The 26,607-nt window shown below is 39.5% G+C and overlaps 1 protein-coding gene across 1 annotated transcript in view; it reads left to right on the top strand.

The window, feature by feature from the left end:
• LOC132780396 (acetyl-CoA carboxylase 2-like) overlaps positions 1-26,261 on the top strand; it is a 55,372-nt gene extending 29,111 nt beyond the window's left edge. The window contains exons 23-51 of the mRNA XM_067469759.1: positions 246-334; positions 421-545; positions 2,958-3,071; positions 4,565-4,678; positions 5,101-5,190; positions 6,680-6,798; positions 7,652-7,789; positions 9,172-9,283; positions 9,361-9,468; positions 10,901-10,957; positions 11,105-11,146; positions 12,650-12,865; positions 14,218-14,373; positions 14,756-14,959; positions 15,717-15,872; positions 15,950-16,342; positions 18,297-18,394; positions 18,481-18,601; positions 18,679-18,789; positions 18,922-19,065; positions 19,204-19,324; positions 19,433-19,529; positions 20,048-20,144; positions 20,247-20,382; positions 21,161-21,451; positions 21,541-21,695; positions 21,786-21,956; positions 22,597-22,733; positions 24,950-26,261. Coding sequence (XP_067325860.1) covers positions 246-334; positions 421-545; positions 2,958-3,071; positions 4,565-4,678; positions 5,101-5,190; positions 6,680-6,798; positions 7,652-7,789; positions 9,172-9,283; positions 9,361-9,468; positions 10,901-10,957; positions 11,105-11,146; positions 12,650-12,865; positions 14,218-14,373; positions 14,756-14,959; positions 15,717-15,872; positions 15,950-16,342; positions 18,297-18,394; positions 18,481-18,601; positions 18,679-18,789; positions 18,922-19,065; positions 19,204-19,324; positions 19,433-19,529; positions 20,048-20,144; positions 20,247-20,382; positions 21,161-21,451; positions 21,541-21,695; positions 21,786-21,956; positions 22,597-22,733; positions 24,950-25,076 — 4,039 coding nt within the window. The 3' untranslated portion in view covers positions 25,077-26,261. The remainder of the gene's footprint in view (positions 1-245; positions 335-420; positions 546-2,957; positions 3,072-4,564; positions 4,679-5,100; positions 5,191-6,679; positions 6,799-7,651; positions 7,790-9,171; positions 9,284-9,360; positions 9,469-10,900; positions 10,958-11,104; positions 11,147-12,649; positions 12,866-14,217; positions 14,374-14,755; positions 14,960-15,716; positions 15,873-15,949; positions 16,343-18,296; positions 18,395-18,480; positions 18,602-18,678; positions 18,790-18,921; positions 19,066-19,203; positions 19,325-19,432; positions 19,530-20,047; positions 20,145-20,246; positions 20,383-21,160; positions 21,452-21,540; positions 21,696-21,785; positions 21,957-22,596; positions 22,734-24,949) is intronic.
• The last annotated feature ends 346 nt before the right edge of the window (positions 26,262-26,607 follow it).

Raw genomic sequence — 26,607 nt, 5'->3', positions numbered from 1 at the left:
CACAGCAGCGTGTGGCAGGGGACAGCTAGTTATTTATATTTTATTCATATTATTATTACATTTATACTATATATATTCCTATGATACTTTCATAATTATAAAATATAATAAAATATAAATACATGATTATTAATCAAATATTTTAAAAATAAATATTATCATAACATCTAAAACTAAATACAAGATTATAAGATGATTAATAATAATAGTAATAACAACAACAAAATAATCTTCTCCATATCCAGGTACCGCAGTGGGATCCGGGGCCACATGAAGTCGGTGGTCTTGGACCTCTTGAGGCGCTACTTGCAGGTGGAGTCCGAGTTCCAGCAAGGTAGAGTTGGCTTTAATATATTCCCTTTCCAGAATATTGATTTCCCCTTCTATTCCTTCCTTCCTTCCTTCCATTCCTCTTTGCAGCCCATTATGAGAAGAGTGTGATGCGCCTGCGGGAGCGCCACCTGCGGGACATGTCCCCGGTCCTGGGCTGCCTCTTCTCCCACTCCCAAGTGGCCTACAAGAACCGCCTGGTGGCCAGCCTCATCGTGAGTTAAGGGGCTCCCAAGGGTATCTAGATGGGCCCTAGGTGGTTACAGACATCAGGCAGGGAGGAACAGGGCCATAGACTTTCACTAGAGGTGGAAAGGAACCACCACCCCCCCCCCCCCCAAGGGGCCATTCAGTCTGACAGGGAGGAAGGCACTATCCGAACCCTCCTGAAAAAGGGCAGAACCTTCCAGAGAAAGAGGCCCCAAAGGTGTCTTATGTGTTTTTAATGGGCTTTTACTCTTTATTTGGAACATAAGATATAAACAATGATAAGAATAATAACTATAAAAATAATTATTATATATGTATATTATTAATATACTATTTTATTGTATATTATTATATTCCTTAGCTCAGGTTTGGTAATAATAATGATAAACTAAGTATTAATAAGAATAATAACTATAAAAATAATTATTATATGTGTATATTATTAATATAATAAACATATAATAATATAATATGCCGGCCACATGACCTTGGAGGTGTCTACGGACAGTGCTGGCTCTTCAGCTTAGAAATGGAGATGAGCACCACACCCCAGAGTCAGGCATGACTGGACTTAATGTCAGGGGACTACCTTTACCTTTATATTATTAATATACTATTTTATTGTATATTATTATATTCTTTCTTATCTCAGGTCTGGTAATAATAATGATAAATTAAGTATTAATAAGAATAATAACTATAAAAATAATTATATATGTATATTATTAATATACTATTTTATTGTATATTATTATATTCTTTCGTATCTCAGGTCTGGTAATAATAATGATAAACTAAGTATTAATAAGAATAATAACTATAAAAATAATTATCATATATGTATATTATTAATATATTAATTTATTGTATATTATTATATTCCTTATCTCAGGTTTCGTAATAATAATGATAAATTGAGTATTATTATTATTATTAATAATAATAATAATAATAATGTAATGATAGTAGTATTTTATTTATTTATTTATTTATTTAGAAGTTTTAGGTAATGGTCTTCTCACCTCCAAGGAAGGACTCAGGCCGGTTCACAACATGTGTTCATATACAATAATATACAAAACAACACAGTGCATCATCATTACACATTAAAATATAAGTACAATATAAACATCATCATCACATTGATGATTGATGATAATAATAATAATAATAATGCCAACAATTTGATGCTGCAGTCAAAAGGCAAATTATATTACTATCCTTATATTATTATTATTATTATATTATTATTATTATTATTATCATCATCATCATCTCTTATCTCAGTGCTGGTCAGAAGAAATAATAAAATATTAATAATAAATAATATTTTTTTATAAATATAGACATATATGTATTTACATATGAACATGTATATGTGTGTGTGTGCATATATATATGAAATATGTATTTGTGTATATAAACATATATATATTTAATTATATACCAGGAGTTCTCAAACTTTTTCAGCCATAGAGCCCTTTTTGAAGCAAAAGTTATTTGTGGAGCCCTAAGAAATGTTTATATATTATTTATTTATTTATTTATTTATTAGATGCACTTATTGACCGCCATTCTCAGCCCTTACGGGCGACTCATGGCGGTGTACAGTACACATAAAAAGACAGTTACAGAGGCCAGTATCAACAACATATGACTATACAACAAATACAAACTACATAAAAATCCGCTTCGTCTCTTAGTAGAATCATAGCCAGTCTCATTTTCCTTATACCATTCCAGTTCTCATTACCGTAATGTTGTTGCTTAGCACTTAATTAAATGCCCTCTCGAACAGCCAGGTCTTAAGGCTTTTTCGAAAGGACATGAGGGAGGGCGCCTGTCTGATGTGTGCCGGGAGAGTGTTCCACAGCCGGGGGGCCACCACCGAGAAGGCCCTCTCCCTCGTCCCCGCCAGCCGTGCCTGTGATGCAGGCGGGATCGAGAGAAGGGCCTCCCCAGACGATCTCAAGGTCCTCGTGGGCTCGTAGGCCAAGATGCGGTCAGAAAGGTATTTTGGGCCGGAACCGTTTAGGGCTTTGTAGATCAAGACCAGCACCTTGAATTGGGTCCGGTATTATAGACCAGACTTTGTAGGTCAAGACCAGCACCTTGAATTGGGTCCGGTAATATATATTATATTATATATTACATATAATGTATATAAATCAGGCATGGGCAACTTTTTGATGCTTTAAAATTTATGTGAACTAATTTTGGGGGGGGGGGGGGGAGAATGAAGGAGGAGAAGAGAAGCCCCTCAATATCCTTCCTGGAGCCCCAAAGGCTCCATGGACCACACTAAAAAATGCTGATATACACATACATTCATGTGAGGACCATCCTCGGAGTCAGAAGGGGAGGGTCCCCTCAAGAGCATCTAGACAAATCCCTTTCTGTCCTCTTATTCCCTGCAGGAGCAGCTCTGGGGCCGAGACCCAACTCTGACGGAGGAGCTGGAGACCATCTTGAATGAACTGACACAGCTGCACCGGACGGAGAATGCCAAGGTGGCCCTCAGGGCCAGGCAGGTCAGGCTAGATGGCCTCATGTTGTTATTTATTTATTTCAAATATTTGTACCCTGCCCTTCTCAACCCCCGGGGCGGGGGAACGACTCAGGGCGGCTATAGTATATAGTTATAGTATTATAGAATCAAAGAGTTGGAAGACACCTCATGGGCCATCCAGTCGCCAAGAAGCAGGAATATTGCATTCAAATCACCCCCAACAGATGGCCAATCACCCTCTGTTTAAAAGCTTCCAAAGAAGGAGTCTCTACCATACCCCGGGGCAGAGAGTTCCACTGCTGAACGGCTCTCACAGTCAGGAAGTTCTTCCTCATGTTCAGATGAATCTCCTTTGTTGTAGTTTGAAGCCATTGTTCCACGTTTTAGTCTCCAGGGCAGCAGAAGACAAGCTTGTTCCCTCCTCTCTATGACTTCCTCTCACATATTTATACATAGCTATCATATCTCCTCTCAGCCTTCTCTTCTTCAGGCTAAAGATGCCTAGCTCTTTAAGCCGCTCCTCGTAGGGCTTGTTCTCCAGACCCTTGATCATTTTAGTTGCCCTCCTCTGGACACATTCCAGCTTGTCACCATCTCCCTTCAATTGTGGTGCCCAAAATTGGACACAATATTCCAGGTGTGGTCTAACCAAGGCGGAATAGAGGGGGAGCACGACTTCCCTGGATCTAGACACTATGCTCCTATTGTTGCAGGCCAAAATCCCATTGGCTTTTTTGCCACTGCATCTCATTATTAATGTTTATAACTATTAATGTCATTACATTACAGTACTACATGATTGATATTAATGTTAATATTGTAGTATTATTAATATTATTTATTTATTTATTTAAAGGTTTTATATACCGGCCTTCTCACCTCTCTTGAGGGACTCAGACCGGTTTCCAACCATAATATCATAGACAATCAATAAAACATCATAATTCATATTACAGTAAAACATTAAAACAGCAATTACAATCAATAACTACAATGGTCAGTCGTCACACTAAAATCGTTGCTCATCATCCTCCTTCCATATCTCAGGGTGTTGACTCACTTGTTGAATGCCTGTCTCCATAGCCAAGTCTTCACCTGTTTCCTAAATGTCAGGATAGAAGGGGTGGTTCTGATCTCCAGTGGGAGAGAGTTCCAGAGCTAAGGGGCCACCACCAAAAAGGCCCTGTCCCTCGTCCCCACCAGACGCGCTTGCGAGGCTGGTGGGACCGAGAGCAGGGCCTCTCCAGATGATCTTAATAATCTTGATGGTTCATAGGGGAGAATACGTTCGGAGAGGTAAACAGGGCCGGAGTCGTTTAGGGCTTTATAGGTTAACACCAGCACTTTGAATTGTGCTCGGAAGCTAATTGGCATAATAATATATTATTATTTTGCCTTAAATCCAATATATTAATGCTGCATTATCTTCACATACAAATAATCCAATCAACCTATTTAAATATTATTATTATTATTATTATTATTATTATTATTATTATTTAATATCCCTTTTAGGTGTTGATTGCATCCCACCTGCCATCCTACGAACTGAGACTCAACCAGGTGGAGTCCATCTTCCTCTCAGCCATCGATCTGTATGGGCACCAGTTCTGCCCTGAAAACCTCAAGGTAAGTCAGCCAATAATTGATCAATAATCAATCGATCAATAATACACATAACAATACAGGTTGGGTATCCCATATCCAAAACACTTGGGACCAGAAAGGTTTCAGATTTTGAACACAAACGATTATTACTATTATTAATTTAATGTCAATTGTTCTTTATGATATTTCTTTTGACAAAAGTCATGTTCAGAGATACATTGTTGTTGTTGTTAATATAATATACATCATAACACACCCGTATCTGACAAAATACATGCTCCAGCATTATATTATAATAATATTTCCTATGACAAATACATACATAACGTTCATATCAAATTATATGAAGAGAAAACCCTTGATGTTTCCCATCTCTGTTGTGTAAGTTGCCCTGTTTCCTAACTCATCTAGAAACATTTGTTCTTTCTATGCATTCCTTGCAGAAGTTGATCCTTTCAGAAACCACCATCTTTGATGTCTTGCCCACTTTCTTCTATCACGACAAGCCAGTGGTCCGCATGGCAGCCTTGGAGGTATTTCAATAATATTTATTTATTTATTTATTTCGCGCACTTCTGCCCCGCCCTTCTCAACCCCCGAGGGGGGACTCAGGGCGGCTTACAAAAAAGGCACAATTCGATGCCAACAAACATAATAAAATAAACATGTATCAACAACAGTTACAAAACAATTAAAAACAATCCAATTATACATCACAATTAATAAAAAACAATCTAATATTCAACGTTCGCCAAGCTCAGAATCCGTAGTTCATTCCATATTGTCCAATAATAATAATAATGATGAGGATGAGGATGACTAATAGTGCTAAAGTAGTAATAATAATAATAATAATAATAATAATAATTTATTTATTTATACCCCGCCACCATCTCTCCGATGGGGACTCCGAGCAGCTTACATGAGGCCAAGCCCAATTAACAATTACAATAAAGAAAAAACCAAAACACAAACCGAAAACGCGAACAATAACAATAACATCATATTAACATAAAACATATGCATACATAACAATGTAAAAAATTACAGTAAGCACAGGCACAATAACATGTAATGATTAAAAGACAAACTGATTAAAACTAATTAAATTAAGTATAATCATGTATTATTAATTATAGTAATAAAACAATAATATAATAATTAAGAATAACTATAGATTATTTATTTAGAATAAATCAAGAATAATAATTTATAATAAATTAAGAAAATGTAATAAATTAAGAATATTAAATAATTCATTACAAGAAAGTATTAATAATAATAATAATAATAATAATAATAATAATAGGGAACTGGACCCAGGGTTATTATTCCAGGTGAAGAGCCCTGACCAAAGCAGAAGAGAGTGGAACTATGGCTTACCTTGGAGATAGATCAATAAATATGTATTTATTTATTTATTTATTTATAATTCAAACTTATATGCCGCCACTCCCCTGGGGCTCTGAGCGGCTTACAAGAACAGGCTAAAATCTAACACAATTTAAAAACAACAATATCAGAGATCAAAGGACTGTCGAAACAGATATGTCTTACATGCCCTGCGGAAAGCTGATAGGTCCCGCAAGGCACGGACTTCAGGTGGCAGAGTATTCGAGAGTGATGGTGCCACTGCTGTAAAGGCTCTGCATCTGGTTGCTGTTAGACGCAAGGTCTTGACACTGGGAATTTCCAATAGATCTTGGTCCTCAGAACGGAGGGATCTCTGGGGTTGGTAGTTAATAAAAAAAATATTAATAATGGTGATTAATAAAAATAATATTATAATATAATAAAATAAATAACAAATTCTTAATTGATTCTACTTAATTATAATAAATATAAATTAACGACAAATTATTATTAATAAATAATAATAATAAGCAGTTATACCCAATTCTTCTAGATTTGACCAAAGGGGAAGAGGATGGGTCTGTGGCTTCCATGTTGTGACTGCATCCTGGAATGATCTTTGCCTCTTCCACCACATCATTCTTGTCCCTCCCTATTTGTGTCCTATAGGTTTATGTACGGAGGGCCTACATAGCCTATGAGCTACAAGGCCTGCAGCACCGCCCCTTGTCTGATAACACCTGCCTCCTGCAGTTCCAGTTCAGGCTGCCCTCCTCCCACCCTAACAGGTAAGGCCAGGCACCATCCTACCCATCCAGCCCATTCTCCTTCAATGAAGAAAGGCACCATCCAGTCCCTCCCGAGATAGCCATCTAGCCTTTGCTTTATTATTATTTATTTATTTTATTATTTAAATAATGTATATTCCGTCCTTCTCACCCCAAAGGGGACTCAGAGAGGAGCACAGCATAAAAACGGCAAACATTCAATGCCGGGATATACATAAATTGTACACATACATAAATATTAAAATCATTCATCTCTACATCAAAATCCACTGTATAAAACCATCTCGATCATCCACATTGAATTATTATTATTATTATTATTATTATTATTATAGAAAGTCCCCATCAAATCTTTCTCGACAGATGCCCGTCCAGCCTCTGCTTAATAATACCAATAATTGTAGAAGGACACCATGCAATCCCCCAACAGATGGTCATCCAGCCTCTAATCAATAATAATAGTAATAATACTAATATATTGTCGAAGGCTTTCATGGCCGGAATCACTGGGTTGTTGTAGGTTTTCCGGGCTATATGGCCATATTCTAGAGGCATTTTCTCCTGACGTTTCGCCTGCATCTATGGCAAGCATCCTCAGAGGTAGTGAGGCGAAACGTCAGGAGAAAATGCCTCTAGAATATGGCCATATAGCCCGGAAAACCTACAACAACCCAAAAATACTAATGTTGATGATAATGCTATAGAATCCTAGATTTAGAAGGGACTTTCACAGAGGGCCATCCAGACCAACTCCCATTCTGCCATCATGTGATCCCTCTTGACAGATGGCCAGCTAGCTCCTGCTTAATAACAATTGTTATTGTTATTATTATAGTTGTTGTTGTTCTTGCAGGATGTGTGTCCCAGTAGGGCTCTTGAACCCGGACTTGTCCCGCCACAGCACTGAGCTCTTCATGGACAGCGGCTTCTCCCCTCTTTCCCAGCGGATGGGCGTCATGGTGGCCTTTGACCACTTCCAGGACTTCACTAGGTAGTCAAGGGACTTTTGTAACAACAGAAAGTGGGGGGGGGGGGGGGCATTTCTGGTCACTATAATAATAAAAATATTAACTTTTATAATATGCATATATAGACACACTTGTGCTTATTCATACTTTAATACACATACATAATATGCATGTAGTTACTTATACTAAATATATCTATATATTTAAAAATGTTCTGTGCATACCTTAAAAACAAAAGAACCAATGAACGAAATCACACCAAATTTGGCAACAAAACGTCTCACTACATAAGGAGTGACCACTCAAAAAGTTATGATTTTGTCATTTGGGAGTTGTAGTTGCTGGGATTTATAGTTCACCTATAATCAAAGAGCATTCTGGACTCCACTAATGATGGAATTGAACCAAACTTGGCACACAGGACTCCTCTGACCAGCAAAAAACACTAGAAGGGTTTGGTGAGCATTGCCCTTGAGTTTTGGAGTTGTAGTTCACCTATATCTAGAGAGCGCTGTGGACTCAAACAATGATGAATCTGGACCAAACTTGGCACGGATACTCAATATGCCCAAATATAAACACAGATGGGGTTTGGGGGAAATATACCTTGACATTTGGGAGTTGAAGTTACTGGGATTTATAGTTGACCTACAATCAAGGAGCATTCCGAACCCCACCAATGATGGAATTGGGCCAAACATTCCACACAGAATCCCCATGACCAACAGACAATACTGACAAAGAAACAGCAAGAGATACTGTTTACTCACAAGCATAAAGGAATTACATATATTAGAAACCAACACTTTCTCATTACTTTATTTTCCAGATCACCAGACTGGGCCACAGCAACACGCGGCAGGGGACCGCTAGTATATATATCCATACATAATACACCTATATAGACATACATATTCTTATTAATATGTAAAATTTAAAATTAATATATAAAATATAAAAATTAATATTTTTAAAAAATACATATTAACTTCATTAAAAACAATAAACTAATATTAAAATAATATTAACAAAATGTTAATTTACATAATATACATATATCAACGTAGATATGACTTGTAATACTTTATATATATATATACTATGTATATTAATATTAATAAAATATTACATATTTATTCATTTTATCAAAATAAAACAGTATATTAAAATACTAAAATATTAACTTACATAATATACAGATATACACAGACATTTTATTAATATTTATAAATTGTATATTTTATTAATATCAATATAAATATATTTATGTTAATAGTACAATATCATATGTTAATATTAATACAATATTATATACCTATTAAATATATTAAAATAAAACAATTTAATAATAATAAAATAATATAATTGATAACATTTTTTCTCTTTGGTGGGTGGGGCCCCTCAGGAACTTCGATGAGGTCATTTCTTGTTTTGCGGACCCACCCTCGGAGGGGCCCCTCTTCCGAGATGCCAGGGCCACCCGTTATGACGAAGAAGACGAAGAAGAGGATCAGAAGGTAATATTAGTTTATTTTTTTCAATTGACGTTTATTGTTAATTTTTCAGTAATACATATCTTAATATTTTGCTGCAGAATCTCCAGGAGGAGCCCATCCACATCCTGAATGTTGCCCTCCGTTTTGTGGATCAAGGCGAAGATGAGGAGCTGGTGCCTGTCTTCCGGTCCTTTGCACAGTCCAAGGTCTCCCTTTAAGATAAGGAACTTCTTATCACAGTGTGTCTTTGGCATTGAATGTTTGCCATATATGTGTACATTGTCCTCTGAGTCCCCTGCGGGGTTAGAAGGGCGGAATATAAATACTGTAAATAAATAAATAAATAAATAAATGGGGTCAGACTAGATGACCTCCGAGGGTCCTTCTGAGTCAAGAGTCCTCTGTCTTTTGTAGTTCACCAATGGACCCCAATAATCTAGAGAAATAAAGGGGGTCTTTCTGCTTCATGATTTTAATGGAGGTTTTCCATTGAGAATTGAGACCAGACTAGATGACCTCAAGTGACTTCTTCCAAGTCTGGGGTTCTCTGACCTTCGGGAATTATTATTATTATTATATAATTATATTATCCTAATAATATAATATAATAAAATTAATATATATGCAGTCAGATTTATTATTATTATTATATTATTATTATTATTATTATTATTATTATTAATTTTCTCTTAATAATAAATATAATAAAAGATAATAGTATGAAATAATATGACATAATAATACAATATTACTAGTATATAATATATTTGCAGTTCAAGCAGTGGACCTGAATTGTTTACAGAGATTAATGGAGTCCTAATCTATATAAATAAAAATCTAATGTTCATTTGTGGGATTAACAGAACTCAAAAACCACTGGACGAATTGACACCGAATTTGGACACAAGACACCTAACAACCCAATGTATGTCCTTCACTCAAAAAAATTGATTTTGTCATTTGGGAGTTATAGTTGCTGGGATTTATAGTTCACCTACAATCAAAGAGCATTCTGAACCCCACCAATGATGGAATTGAACCAAACTTGGCACACAGTTTTCCAATGACCAACAGAAAATACTGGAAGGGTTTGGTGGGCAGTGTCCTTTGGTTTTGGAATTGTAGTTCACCTAAATCCAGAGATCACTGTGGACTCAAAAAATGAGGGATCTGGACCAAACTCTACTATGGATACTCAATATGTCCAAATGTGAACACTGGTGGAGTTTGGGGAAAATAGAATCTTGACATTTGGGAGTTGTAGTTGCTGGGATTTATAGTTCACCTACAATCACAGAGCATTCTGAACCCCAGTGATAGAATTGGGCCAAACCTCCCACACAGAACACACATGTGGGCCACAGCAACGCATGGCAGGGGATGGCAAGTGATGTTAATAAAGTTCCTCTACTGAAAATTGGGGCCACATTACATGACCTCATGTGACCCCCCCCATTCAAGTTTAGGATTTCCCACTCTTTGGAGCCCAGCAATGGACCCCAGTGGCCTATAGACATAATGGGTCTCCCGCCTTAAATTGAGCATTAGAATCAGACTAGATGACCTCAGGGGAAACCCTTCCAAGTCTAAGGATTCTATGAGTCTAATCCCTTTTTTGGTCTCTTGTTTTTAATACAGAACAATATCCTCATGGATTATGGGCTCCGAAGAATCACCTTTTTGATCATGCAGCAAGTAGGTGTAAATACTATGAACGTATTGATACCTATCAATTATTAGTTTTAAATAGTAAGAAGATTTTTGATTTTTATTTTAATAAAAACAAAGTACCTAGTTTATATTTTTTTCCCCTCACCTTTTAATTTATATTCTCTGTTACAGAGGGAGTTTCCCAAGTTTTTCACCTTCCGGGCCCGAGACAAGGTACCCTGTATTATTACTGTTATTATTGTTGGTATTGATATTATGTGTATATTATTATTTAAATCATTTTATTACTTTTATTTTTATCCATTATTATTATTAGTATCTTTATTATATATCACATATATTATTATTATATTTATATTATAGCATTTGGGGAGTAGTAGTCAGCTTGGACTATGGTTGTGGGATTTGGTGCTATATTTTTAACTGTTATTTAATTGTATTTATATGCTTTATTTTCTGATTTTAATGTTTAATGTGTTGTGTATTTGTTTGCTTTTATGTTCAATGTGGCATTGAATTATTGCCAAACTGGAAGCCGCTCTGAGTCCCCTCTGGGGTGAGGTAGAGATGGGTAAAAATGCAGTAAATAACAAATAATAAATATATTCAACATTATTATTATTATTATTATTATTATTATTATTATTATTATTATATTGTCGAAAGGCTTTCATGGCCAGAATCACTGGGTTGTTGTAGGTTTTTTTCGGGCTATATGGCCATGTTCTAGAGTTTTGAAAGTCCTTTTGGCTGTGAGAAATTGTGGGATGGTATCTGTGTCTCTGCAGTGTAGAAGGAAAGTCAGGGAACACAGTAGATGTGCTTTCCTGGTCCTTAGTTTTTCCAATTTTTGTGTGTCTTGGAACAGTTTCTCCCCGTAGAGATGTTCAATGTATTGTCGAAGGCTTTCATGGCCGGAATCAAATGTTCTACAGCATGGCCCTATATCCCGAAAAAACCTACAATAACCCTATTATTATTATTATTATTATTATTATTATTATTATTATTTAATATTACTTTGGAGCCCATTGGGTTAAACCCCTGTGCCGGCAGGACTAAAGACCAACAGGTCGCAGGTTCGAATCCGGGGAGAGGCGGATGAGCTCCCTCTATCAGCTCCAGCTCCTCATACGGGGACATGAGAGAAGCCTCCCACAAGGATGATAAAAACATCAAATCATCCGGGCGTCCCCTGGGCAACGTCCTTGCAGACGGCCAATTCTTTCACACCAGAAGCGACTTGCAGTTTCTCAAGTCGCTTCTGACACGACAATATATATAAATATTACTTTCATTTAATATATGTGTTTCAACGATCTTATGTTTTTATCTGTGTATTTTAATATTAATCCTTGAGGGGGAGGAGAAAGAGGAGAATGTATTATTATTATTATAACATTGTATATAATTATTACTATTATAACATTTATAATGTTATATTAAAATTTAGAGTCATATAATAATAGTATGAAATTGTCACCCTTATTCTAATATTATAATATTATTAATAATGATAACAATACAAAATTGATAAGATTTAGAAATAATAATAATATAATAATAATAAAATAATATAATGATAATAATATAATAACAAAATAATAATAATATTTATAATATGACTATAATAAATATAATAAAATAATAATATAATACAATATGATGATGATATAATGATAACCATCATAATACTAATATCTCTTTGGTTTGCAGTTTGGTGAGGATCGCATCTACCGACACCTGGAGCCTGCCTTGGCTTTCCAGCTGGAGCTGAGCCGCATGCGCCACTTCCACCTGCAGGCCTTGCCTTGCGCCAACCACAAGATGCATCTCTATCTGGGGACCGCCAGGGTCAGGGCCCGCCCTGAGAGCACCGACCAGCGCCTCTTTGTCCGTGCCATCGTCCGACACTCAGATCTCATCACCAAGGTAATCAACCGGCCGCAGGATAAAACCACAAGGCTAATATGATGTTACAGTAAAAAAGCCAATGCGATGATGATGATAATCTTGGCTTTATCATTACTCTGCTCAAGGCTAGTAAGAAAGAAGAAGAAACCAACAGTGTGATGTGCGGGCCAAAAAGCCCAATGCTATTCTTATTCTGATTATATTGTTTCTTACCTCAAGACTGGTAGTATAATAATGTAATATAATGATAATGATATAATGATAATAATGTCAACAATGCAATCCTGCCACAAAAATGCCAATGCTATTATTATTTTATATTGTTATTATATTATATTATATTATATTATATTATATTATATTATATTACTAGCTGTCCCCTGCCACACATTGCTGTGGCCCAGTTTGGTGATCTGGAAGATAAAGTAATGGTTTCTAATCTATGTAATTTCTTTCTGCTTGTGGGTAAACAGTATTTCTTGTTGTTTCTTTGTCAGTGTTGATGTGGAGAGTGTCTGGTTTGCCTACTCTGGAATATAATTGTCTTTTTTTATGGGTCCCTTACAAATCTATGATATTATATCCCTCTGTGTGTGAGTCATATATATCTATATCTATGGCTGGATGGCTCTTTGTCAGGAGGGCTTTGATTACGTTTTCTTGCCCCGGTGAAGGGAGTTGGACTGGATGGCCTTAAGTATTTTCTGTTAGTCATGGGGGTTCTGTGTGGGAAATTTGCCCCAATTCTGTTGTTTGTGGGGTTCAGAATGCTCTTTGATTGTAGATGAACTATAAATCCCAGTAACTACAACTCCCAAATGTCAAGGTCTATTTCCCCATCTGTGTTCATATTTGGGCTTATGGAATATTCTTGCCAAGTTTGGTCCAGATCCATCATTGTTTGAGTCCACAGTGGTCTCTGGATGTAGGTGAACTACAACTCCCAAACTCAAGGTCAATGCACACCAAACCCTTCCAGTCTTTTCTGTTGGTCATGAGAGAACTATGTGCCAAGATTAGTTCAGTTCCATCGCTGGTGGAGTTCAGAATGCTCTTTGATTGTAGGTGAACTATAAATCCCAAGAACTACAACTCCCAAATGACAAATTCAAAATTTTTGAATGAAGGTCATACATTGGGTTGTTAGGTGTCTTGTGTCCAAATTTGGTGTAAATTCGTCCAGCGGTTTCTGAGTGCTGTGAGTACTACAAACGAACATTACATTTTTATTTATATAGATATTATATTTCAAGACTGGTAGGAAATAATAGTAAAACAATGATAAATTAATAAAATTATATAATAATAAATTATAAAATTACACACATACACACACAAATATAAATTGTCACACCCTCTTTCTTTTGCAGGAGGCCTCCTTTGAGTACCTCCAGAATGAAGGAGAGCGCCTGTTGCTGGAGGCCATGGATGAGCTGGAGGTAGCCTTCAATGACAAAGGCCTCCGTACCGACTGCAACCACATCTTCCTCAACTTTGTCCCCACCGTCGTCATGGATCCTGCCAAGGTTGTTGTTGTTATGGAAGCCCTACTAGATGTTACCTTGTTATTATTATGTACACAAAAACACAGTTTGATACAGCAAATGAGATAAATATGCTGGATTTCATATCACAAAATCACAAGTCGAGGACTGTGTGATGTATTTTCGAATGATGTGCGCAGATCCAAGTAAGGTGGCCTTTTGCAGTTGACAGATCGTGATTTTGTTTTCAAAGGCTGGCTGAGATCATTTGGCACTGGCTGAGATCATTTGCCAAAGCCTTTGCAATAATAATAATAATAACTATTATTATTATTATTTTATTATATTGGAAGCTTTATTATTATTTGATGTATTATTTTACTGTAATATATTATTACTTTTATTATTATTTGCTCCTATGCAGATTGAGGAGTCTGTGCGCTCAATGGTGATGCGCTACGGGCGCCGTCTGTGGCGGCTGCGTGTCCTTCAGGCCGAGGTCAAGATCAACATCCGCCTGTCGCTCTCTGACCCCGCCCTCCCTGTCCGCCTCTTCCTCACCGACGAATCTGGGTACCGCCTGGACATCAGCCTGTACAGGGAGGTCTATGACCCCAGCACTGGAAGTGTAAGTCCCCCTTCGAGACAAGGGTCTCAATCCGGGATCACAATGACCGCTTTTGGCCGCACCATCACACTCTTGGCTCACAATCAACTAGGGGTCTAACTGAGACCCCTAAAGAGTGTATGCCTTCATCTACATACCTATCTATTCATCCTTCAATCCATCTATTTTTCTGTCTATCTACTGTACCTAACTACTCTGTTTATTCATCCATCCATCCTTCCTTCTGTCAGTCTGTCTTGTTTGTCTATCTATCCATCCATCTATCTATCTATCTATCTATCTATCCATCCATCCATCCATTCACCCACCCCATCTGTGTCTCTCTATTTATCTATCTTTATATCTGTCTGTCCTTCTATCCATCCTTTAGTCTATTTATCTGTCAATCCTTCTTTGTATCTTTCTACTCAGCCATCTGTCTACTCATCTATTTATCCACCCATCTACCTATATTTCTATCTATCTATCCAGTCCATCTGTCTAGTCATCTATCTATCTATCTATCTCTATCTATCTATCTATCTATCTATCTATCTATCTATCTGTCTATCTATCTATCTATCTAGTCCATCTGTCTAGTCATCTATCTATCTATCTATCTATCTATCTATCTATCTATCTAGTCCATCTGTCTAGTCATCTATCTATCTGTCTATCTATCTATCTATCTATCTATCTATCTATCTATCTATCTATCGTATCTATTTGAAGGACCTAGCAAGTGCCTAGAGGGGACACCTACCTCTCTTTGTTCTAGATCATGTTCCATTCCTTTGGGGAAAAGCAGGGACCCCTGCATGGGATGCTCATCAACACGCCATACGTCACCAAGGATCTGCTGCAGTCCAAGCGCTTCCAGGCCCAGTCCCTGGGCACCACCTACGTCTACGACTTCCTGGAAATGATCCGGCAGGTGAGCCCTCCCTGCTCTTTGACCGAGATGACACCTCCGTCCTTTGGAGACTTGATCTCCCAATGTTTCCTTCTCAGGCTCTGTTCAAGTTATGGTGTTCCTCGGAGTCATGCCCTGCGGAGGTCTTGACCTTTACGGAGCTAGTGCTGGACTCCCAGGGCAAACTGATGCAGATGAATCGCCTTCCCGGTGGGAACGGGATCGGGATGGTGGCCTTCAAGATGGAGCTGAGGACTCCTGAATACCCCACGGGCCGTGAGGTGGTGTTCATTGTCAACGACATCACCTACAAGATGGGGTCATTTGGCCCCGAGGAGGATCTCCTCTTCCTGCGCACCTCAGAGCTGGCCAGGGCCGAGGGCATCCCCAGAATCTACGTGGCTGCCAACAGCGGGGCCCGCATCGGATTTGCTGAGGAGGTCAAGCACAAGTTCCAAGTGGCCTGGGTTGACCCCGCTGACCCCTACAAGGTGGGCAAATTGGAGGGAGAAGTGGGTTTACCTTCACTGTGATTTGGCTTCTTATTCTTGCCCCGAATTGGTTTCCTACCCTTGCACTGAATAAACTTCTTGCTCTCACTCCAAATTGTTTTCTTACTCTCGCATTAAATTGGCTTCCTGTTCTTTCTCTCAATTAGCTTCTTATTCTCGCATTGAATTGGCTTCTTACTCTCACATTTAATAATTTTCTTAGTCTTGCTCTGAATTGGCTTCCTTCCTTGCTCCAAACTGACTTCTTATCTCCTCTCCAAATTGTCTTCTTAACCTCCCTTTGAATTGTCTTCTTATCTTTCCTCTGAATCACCTTACTTTCGCATTAAATTGTCTTACTTTCACTCCGAATTGGCTTTTTACTCTCAATCTGAATAATCTTCTTGCTCTTAACTCTGAATTGGCTTCTCACATTAAGTTGTTTTCTTACTCACACATGTAATTTTCTTCTTATTCTTATATTGAATTGCCGTCTTACTCTTGCCCCAAATTGCCTTCTTACATTCACTCCAAATTCGTTTCTTGCTCTCACATTTAATTGGCTTCTTGATCTCACTCTGGATTGACTTCTTACTGTCACTCCAAATTGTCTTCTTACTTTCACATTGAATTGGCTTCATATTCTCATTTTGTATTGGTGTCTTACTCTCACTGAATTGTCTTCTTTCTCTCACATTTAATTGTCTTTATTACTCTTGCATTGAATTTTCTTATTACTCTCCCATTGAATTGGCTTTAAATTGGCTTCTTGTTCTTGCTCTGAATTGGCTTCTTACTCCTGCACTGAATTATCTTTTTACTCAAACATTGAATTGCCTTATTACTCTGTCATCTTACTCTTGCATAGAACTGGCTTCTTGCACTCAATTGAGTTGTCTTATTTCTATCACATTGAATTGCCTTCTTTCTCTTGCTCTGACTTGCCTTTTTACTTTTGCCCTAAATTGCCTTCTTACTCTCACATTGAATTGCCTTCATTCTCTCACTCTGAATTATCATCTTGCTCTCGCATTGAATTATCTTCTTACTTCCCCTCCAGTTTGGTTTCTTAATCTCACATTGAATTGCCTTCTTACTTTTGCTCCAAATTGGTATCTTGCTCTTGCATTGAATTGACTTCTTACTCTCCCTCCAAATCAGGTTGCCACCTTACTCTTGCATTGAATTGCCTTCTTTCTTTCATTTTGAATTGCCTTTTTACTCTCACATTGAGTTGCATTCTTACTTTCACTCCTAATTGTCTTCTCACTCTCACATTGAATTGTCTTCTTACCCTCACTCCTAGTTGTTTTATTCTTACATTGTATTGCCTTCTTACTCTTGCTCTGAATTGGCATCTTACTTTCAATTTTAATTGTCTTCTTATCCTCGCTCCTAAGCATCTTCTTATTTTCACATTGAATGGTCTTCTTGCTCTTGCTCTGAATCGGCTTGTTACTCTAACACTGAAATGGCTTCTTATTCTCACTCCAAATGGCCTCCTACTCTTCTATTGAATTGGCTTCTTCCTCTTGCTCTGAATGGTCTTCTTGGTCTCGCTCTGAATCGGTTTGTTACTCTAACATTGAATTGGCTTCTTATTCTCACTCCAAATGGCCTCTTACTCTTGTATTGAATTGGGTTCTTCCTCTTGCTCTGAATGGTCTTCTTGGTCTCGCTCCGAATTGGTTTGTTACTCTAACACTGAATTGACTTCTTATTCTCACTCCAAATGGCCTCCTACTCTTATATTGAATTGGCTTCTTCCTCTTGCTCTGAATGGGCTTCTTGGTCTCGCTCCGAATTGGTTTGTTACTCTAACATTGAATTGGCTTCTTATTCTCACTCCAAATGACCTCTTACTCTTATATTGAATTGGCTTCTTCCTCTTGCTCTGAATGGGCTTCTTTCTCTTGAACATATCTTCAGCTAACCTTCTCTTTCCCTCCAAAAGGGATTCAAATACCTGTACCTGACCCCCCAGGACTACACCAAGATCAGTTCCTCAAACGTGGTGCATTGCAAACATGTGGAAGAGGCCGGCGAATCCAGGTGAGCGCATGATGCATTGCAGTTCCAAACCTCATTGTTGTCGTCCTCCTCATCCTTTACGCCACCTTTGTAACCCTCTCCCGCAGGTACATCCTCACTGACATAATCGGCAAAGACGAAGGCTTCGGGGTGGAGAATCTCAGGGCAGCGGCAGCCATTGCAGGGGAGTCGTCCCTCGCCTATGATGAAATCGTCACCATTAGCATGGTAGGGATTTAGAGCCTTTGTAAATCAAATAAATGGAAAGAACCATAATGTAATCCCTGCTCATTTCTACCCTGTAGGTCACTTGTCGCGCCATTGGGATCGGGGCCTATTTGGTGAGGCTTGGCCAGCGAGTCATTCAGGTGGAAAACTCCCATATCATACTGACAGGCGCTGCAGCTCTGAATAAGGTAGAACCCTAGGGAGCCAAGGGCTATCCAATCCAACCCAGTCAGGAAGACACCTTCCCATCCCTCCTGACATATGTCCATCATAATATGCTGAGCTTTTGGAGGGCAATTTTGTTTTTCCTACCTGACCAGGTCTTGGGCAGGGAAGTCTACACTTCCAGCAACCAACTGGGAGGAGTGGAAATCATGCACAACAATGGCGTCTCCCACGTTGCCGTCCCTGATGACTTCGAAGGCGTCTACACCATCCTGCAATGGCTCTCCTATATGCCAAAGGTCAGGGCTAACCCTACATTTCTGGATTTGGTGCCTGGGTATTTAGGCCCTAAATTCTTCAGTCTTCTTTCTCTCTGATCTATTGTCTCTTCTTCTTCTTTTGTTTAAAATTAAAATAAATGGTGTTATTTCTTATAGGACAATCACAGCCCGTTACCCATCATGCCACCCACTGACCCCATTGAGAGAGAGATCGAGTTTTTCCCTCCCAAAGGTCCCTATGATCCCCGATGGATGCTGGCTGGGAGGCCTCACCCCAGTAAGTGGGCCCCCCAAAAGCCATCCGTCCCATTCTGCCCCTTCTGCCAGGTGCCATCGAATCCCCCCTGACAGATGGCCACCTTCCTTTTCTGTTTTCCTCTTCTAGCGACAAAGGGATCGTGGCAAAGTGGCTTCTTTGACCATGGCTCCTTCTCAGAAATCATGCAGCCTTGGGCCCAGACAGTGGTGGTCGGCCGAGCCAGGTATTAAGAGAGGAGGAAAGAGAAAGAAGGGAAGGAAGGAAAGAAAGAGAGAAGAGGGGGAAGATGTATATGGGAAGGCAAGGTAGGAAGTAAAGAGAAAGGGGGGGGGTGGGAAGAAAGGAAGAGAAAGAAGAAAAGGAAAGATGTAAGGGAAGAAAAGAAAGGAAAAACGGAAGAGAAGGAGAGGGAGAAAGTAGAAACAAAGGAAGGGAAAGCAAGGAAGAGAGAAAGTTCAAAGTAAGAGAGGGAAGAAATGAAGGAAAAGAAGGTAAGAGAAAGAAGAAACGAAAGGAAGAGGGAAAGAAGGGATGAAGGAAGGTGGGAAGAAAGGAAGGAAAAGTAAGGAAAGGGTGAAAGAAGAAATGAAGGGAGGGGAGAAAGGAAGGAATGAAAAGTATGGAAGAGAAAGGAAAGCAGGATAGATAAGAGAAAATGCATGCATTGGCTTGGAATTGATTAGGCACAGTTTACTGTCTTAATTCAAGATTTGTTCAGTGACTCCTCTCTCTCCATTGCAGGTTGGGAGGGATCCCAGTTGGGGTCATTGCTGTGGAAACAAGGACTGTGGAACTGGCAGTCCCTGCTGACCCTGCGAACCCTGAGTCAGAAGCAAAGGTCAGGAGGAGCACCCAGGAGGATAATGCTCCATGCCCTGTTTGGTTGAGAGGAAAGAGGGATATGATGATGACGATGACGATGATGATGATTCTTTTCCAGGTCATCCAGCAAGCTGGACAGGTCTGGTTCCCCGATTCGGCATTCAAGACAGCTCAAGCTATTAGGGATTTTGATCGCGAGCGTCTCCCACTCTTGGTATTTGCTAACTGGAGGGGCTTCTCCGGAGGCATGAAAGGTAACTTCCAGGTGACTTCTGAGGTGGAAGGGGACATCTAGAGCGTGAGGGAGGGGGGACTTCCCAGAGAAAAGGTGACTTATGGCATGAGAAGTTCTTTTGGGATGGAAGGTAACTTCTGGGGTGAAGAGTAACTTTCAGGGTGAAAGGGAGCTTCTGGTGCAATAGATGGTTTTCAGCAAATAGATGGTTTTCTGGGGCAAAAGAGGATTTCTGGGGTGAAAGGGGTCTTGTGGGATGAGATGGAGCATCCACGTTGAAAGGGGACTTCCTGGTGACTTCAGGATGGAAAGGGATTTTCTGGCTGAGAGAGGACTTGCAGGATGGAAGGGGTCTTCTAAGACAGAACCTTCCGGGGTAAGGGGAAACTTCTGGGATGAGAGGTAGTTTCTGGATGAAGAGGATTTCTAAAACAAGAGGGGACATCAGGTGAGTGTATTTTCTGAGATGGTTGGTGATTTCTGGGATGGAAGGGGACTTCTGGGCTGAAAAGGAACTCCCAGGGCAGGAGGAAACGTCTGGGATGAGAGGGACTTATAGGACAAGATTACTTCTGGGGTGGAAGGTGACTTTTAGAATGAGAGGAAACTTTTGGGATGGAAAGGGGCCTCTGGGGTGAAAGAGGACTTGTGGAGTGAGAGGACTTCTGGGGCAGAGGAGACTTCTGGAATGTGAGGGGACTTCTGGAACTGAAGATGATTTCTGGGGCGAAAGGGGACTTCAGGGGAGCATGGAAGTTCCTGGCCGCTGATTCTTGGCTGTTGATCCTCCCTTGCAGATATGTACGATCAGGTGTTGAAGTTTGGGGCCTACATCGTGGACAGCCTGCGACAGTTCAAGCAACCAGCCCTGGTCTACATCCCACCACACAGTGAGCTGCGGGGTGGCTCCTGGGTGGTCATTGACCCCACTATCAACCCTCTGCACATGGAGCTCTATGCCGACAGGGAGAGCCGGGGTGGCATCCTGGAGGCGGAGGGCACCGTGGAGATCAAGTTCCGCAAGAAAGACCTGGTTAAAACCATGCGGAGAGTTGACAAGACCTGTGCCAGTATCGCACAGAGGCTGGGTAAGGAGTGTGATGAGTGTGGGGTTTTCTTTTGGGGAGAGTAAGGAAGCAAAATACGGCTGTAATAGGTACCAACAAACCCAACGCAGGTGCCCCGGATCTCCCCAAAGAGAAGCGCCAAGATTTGGAGATGCAACTGCAAGTGAGGGAGGAACACCTTCTCCCAATCTACCACCAGGTGGCAGTACAGTTCGCTGACCTCCATGACACTCCAGGACGCATGCAGGAGAAGGGTGTCATCACGGTAATGCTTTCCTAGAAAAAGTGTGCTTGTAGGAATCCCTAGGTCCTCCCAGAGGATCTATAATTGAACCATATTTCACCCCCTTCCTAGGATATACTCCAGTGGAAAACTGCCCGTAGCTTCTTCTACTGGCGTCTGCGGCGCCTCCTGCTGGAGGAAGTGGTCAAGGCGGACATCCTCAGCGCCAACCACGAGCTCAGTAACAGCCATATCCAGTCCATGCTGCGCCGGTGGTTCCTGGAGACAGAAGGGACAGTCAAGGTGCCTCCCTTTAAGAACCTGGGATTGCATTGGCCTTTTAAGCTACTGCATCTGCTAAGACCACAAGACTCTTATCCATTTCCTATATGACTTCCCTCGATGTATACTTTTATTGACACAGCCTAGAATTGCTTTGGCTTTCTTCACTGTTGCATCACACTCATATGTTCAACATGTGGTCCACTAAGACCCCTAGAACCTTATCCATATCCTATAAGAGTTCCCTTAATGTATACTTTTGTTGACACAGCCTAGAATTCCATTGGCTTTCTTCGCTTCTGCATAACACTCTTGACTTATGTTCCACTTGGGATTTACTAAGACCCCAAGACCCTTATCTAGCTCCTGTATAATTGATCCATATCTTCCATAATGTCCATCAATGTAGATATTAGCCTCCTACAAGATTGATGCAGGCTGGAATTGTATTGACCTTTTCAGCTGTTGCATCACACTCTTGGCTCATATTTAACTTGGGGTCTACTGTGACCTCTAGAGCCATATGCTATATGAATTATCCATATCTTTTATGACTTCCATCAATGTAGACACTAGACTTCTATTGATGAGGCCTGGAATTGCATTGGCCTTTTTAGCTGCTGCATCACTCTTGGCTTATTTTCACTCCCTTTGGCTTCAGGGTTACCTCTGGGACAACAACCAAGTGGTGGTGGAATGGCTGGAGAAACACCTGAAGGAGGAAGATGGAGCCAAGTCTGCCATCCGGGACAACATCAAGTACCTGAAGCGAGACTATGCCCTCAAGCACATTCGGAAGTGAGTATCGGGAGGTTCTGGGGGTTGTTTATGGATAAATGGAGTAGGCCCCAGATCCAACATGGAAGCAGTAGTGTCAAGGGTTAACTAGAGGACTCTAGAAGTCAACTTTCATTTTGGCAAGTCAAAGTTTACCATAGGAAGCCAACATTCAGCTTGGAAGATCAATATTCAACACACGAAGGTAGTGTACAGCTTAGGAAGTCAATGGTGTTCCTAGGCAGTCAATTTTAGCTTGATAAGTCAAAGTTAAACTTTTTGTGTCAACTTTGACCATAAGAAGTCAATGTTCGGCTTAGTAGGGCAATATTGACCATACAACGTTAACATTTAGCATGGTAAGTCAATATTCAGTTTGGTAAGATAACACTGGCCATAGGAAGTCAATGTTCAGTTTGATAAGTCAACATCGACCATAAGAAGTCAATGTTCAGCTTGGTAAGTCAACTTTGATGTTGGAAGTTGAATGTTCAGCTTGATATGTCAATGTCTGGAACTCGCTTCCCAAGGACATCTGGGATGCCCCAACTCTGGCAATCTTTAGGAGGAGCCTGAAAACATGGTCGTTCCAGTGTGCCTTTCCAGAATAATTGAAACTCTCAGCAATATGTCCTCAAAATGCACTTTATTATTGATTTAGGATTGATTTGCACGCCCTATCCCCTCCGAAATTTCTATCCCAGTTATATCCTACCTTGCCCATGCCCGTGCTCTGACCTACAAGAAGCACTGCATGAACATCAAGCAAAAAGTGGGTGCTAGAAACAATATCATACGAAAGCTGACTGGCACAACCTGGGGATCACAACCAGACACAGTGAAGACATCTGCCCTTGCGCTATGCTACTCTGCTGCTGAGTACGCATGCCCAGTGTGGAACACATCTCACCACACTAAAACAGTAGATGTGGCTCTTAATGAGACATGCCACATTATCACGGGGTGTCTCCACCCTACACCACTGGAGAAATTACACTGCTTAGCCAGTATTGCACCACCTGACATCCGCCAAGAAGTAGCAGCCAATAGTGAAAGGACCAAGGCAGAGACAACTCCAGCTCATCCCTTGTTTGGGTATCAGCCAGCATGTCAACGACTTAAATCTAGAAATAGTTTTCTAAGATCTACAGAGACACTCACTGGAACACCTCAGCAAGCGAGAGTCCAAAAGTGGCAGGCTCAAACCCAGCACCTCAACCAATGGCTGATACCAAATGAGAGACTCCCCCTGGGCACACAGAAAACTGGGCGACTTGGAAGGCGCTGAACAGACAGCGCTCTGGCACCTGAGATGCAGAGCCAACCTTAAGAAATGGGGCTACAAAGTGGAATCCTCGACATGCGAGTGTGGAGAGGAGCAAACCACTGACCACCTGCTGCAGTGCAACCTGAGCCCTGCCACATGCACAATGGAGGACCTTCTTGCAGCAACACCAGAAGCACTCCAAGTGGCCAGATACTGCTCAAAGGACATTTAATCAACTACCAAACTCACAAATTTTGTATTTTGTCTGTTTGTTTGCTTTGTTCCGTTAGAAATGTAATATAAATGACTGGTTGTCTACCTCCTCATCTTCTAGTGTCCATGCCTCTGACATGCCCAAGCAAGTTTCTACATGATCAGAAATGTATTTTGTGGTATGCTAATAGACTGAGTTTCTTTTACATGTTACATAATGTTGGTTATGGTTGTCAAAGATATGAACAATCTAAAAAATCATGCAAATTACTGCCGAGAAAGAAAATGTTTCATAATTTGACAATGACTGTAAAACAAAATTGGCCATTTCTCAAAAACCTTACGTGGTGTAACAACTTTGAAGTTATTTATGTGATTAGCATGTAAAGGAAACTAAATACTCATATTTCAGCGTAATTCAGTGTTGACCATAGAATGGCAACTTTCAGCTTAGTAAGTTAATGTTGACAAAATAGGAAGTCAGCATTCAGCTTGGTAAGTCAGTATTGATCATAGGAAGTTATTGTTCCATTGAGATGGTGTTTACCTTGGAGAAGGAAAAGATCAATTGTGGACATGAGGGCCATATTTACATACCTGGAAGGAGGTCCCATTGAGCCATTGATTCAAACGGTAGGAAGAACTCCATAATGATAAGGCAGTGGAAGTCTGGCGGAGTCTCCTTCCTTCTCTGGAAGTTTCTAAGTTGGGAGGTATTGGATGGTGTCCTTGGACAAACCTTCTAATTCTCTTATAGCTTGGTCCAAGCCAACCCTGAGGTGACCATGGACTGCATCATCCACATGACCCAGCATCTGTCGAGGGCCCAGCGGACCCAAGTCGTCCGGCTTTTGGCCACCATGGACAACCCGACTTCCTCTTGAGGAGAGATGACCAATGGATCAAGGCCAACAGACGGATCCATCCATGGACCATGGACCACTAAATGACAATTGTATACAGCTTCTTCAATGGAGGATCCATAATGTTTCCCAATGGTATGATAGAGAAAAATGCTATTTTTTGAAGAGGAATTGAGTACCTAAAGCGTAGAAACAAAGGTTCTGAAAAATACTGGCAAGTTACATTTATGGGTATTTGGATTATTGTGTTGAGTTTGTGGCAACCTCAACAGTGGTCTTATTCATATACAAAGACAATGCAGTATTCATATATTTGGCTTATGGCAAAATACTAATATATTAATTATTATTATATTAACATTGATATTAATATAGTACAATAATGACAATATTAATAAATATTAATATAATACTATAACATGTCAGTAATAGGAATTAATATGATAATAATAAAATATGACATTAATATTATGTGCTAATATAATTATATTATATTAATATATATTATTAATGTGGTAATGGATCCACCATATTTGAGTAATATGAGCCTATCCTATAAACATTCTTATATGACTACATATTATTACATATTAATGTATATTGATATATTAATAATATTAATATTTTGCTGCAAGCCAAAATAGTATTTAATGCCGCAAAGGATCCACAATATTTGAGAAATTTGAGGCTGTTTTACAAAAATTCAACTCATATTAATACATTAATATATTAATATTAATACATATTAATATTAATAATATAATATACCAACATTAATATAGTAATATATATTAATACAATAATATTAATATTTTGCTGCAAGACAAGATAGTCTTTAACTCGGGAAAGGAGCTGCCATATTAGAAAAAAAAATTGAGCCTATCCTACAAAAATTCAATTCAAAAGAATGCCGTTTTTCACTATTTTCACCACAGAGCACAAAATTGCAGTTTTTTTCAAGATTCATTGCGAATACCACTGTTTTGTTAATGAATATATAAAGCAAATTCATGGAAGAGTGTGTATGTGTGTATATATAATATACATATTATATATATGTATTCTTTTCCTAAAAGGGATAAGAAAATAACTATATTTACCTTCACTACAGGAAATATCACTCTTTCTCATAGGAAGGATATCAGTGGGTCCGGGTACTGAAAAGTTTAATTTTTCCCATGTTCATTAAAATGGATTTTCATACAATTTTGCTCGTCCTTTTGTTCGTTCGAAGGTGGGACTCATTTGTTGCATTTTTGTCCTTAATTTCCTAATATTATGCACATTTATACATACAAAGACAATGGGAGAAAATTCTCAGATTCTCAGATTTTACTATTAAATGATCGAAACTGACAGTGGTTATAAAAGTAAAGGTTTCCCCTTGACATTAAGTCTAGTGCTCATCTCCATTTCTAAGCCAAAGATCCAGTGTTGTCCGTAGATACCGCCAAGGGCATGTGGCCGGCATGATTGCATGGCACACCCTTACCTTCCCTCCTGGTACCTATTGATCTACTCACATTTTCATGTTTTCGAACTGCTAGGTCGG

Source organism: Anolis sagrei, chromosome 1 (genome assembly GCF_037176765.1).
Source record: "Anolis sagrei isolate rAnoSag1 chromosome 1, rAnoSag1.mat, whole genome shotgun sequence".
Classification (NCBI taxonomy): Eukaryota; Metazoa; Chordata; class Lepidosauria; order Squamata; family Dactyloidae; genus Anolis; species Anolis sagrei.
Note: the sequence above shows the minus strand (reverse complement) of the source record. Positions and strands in the feature narration are given on the sequence as shown.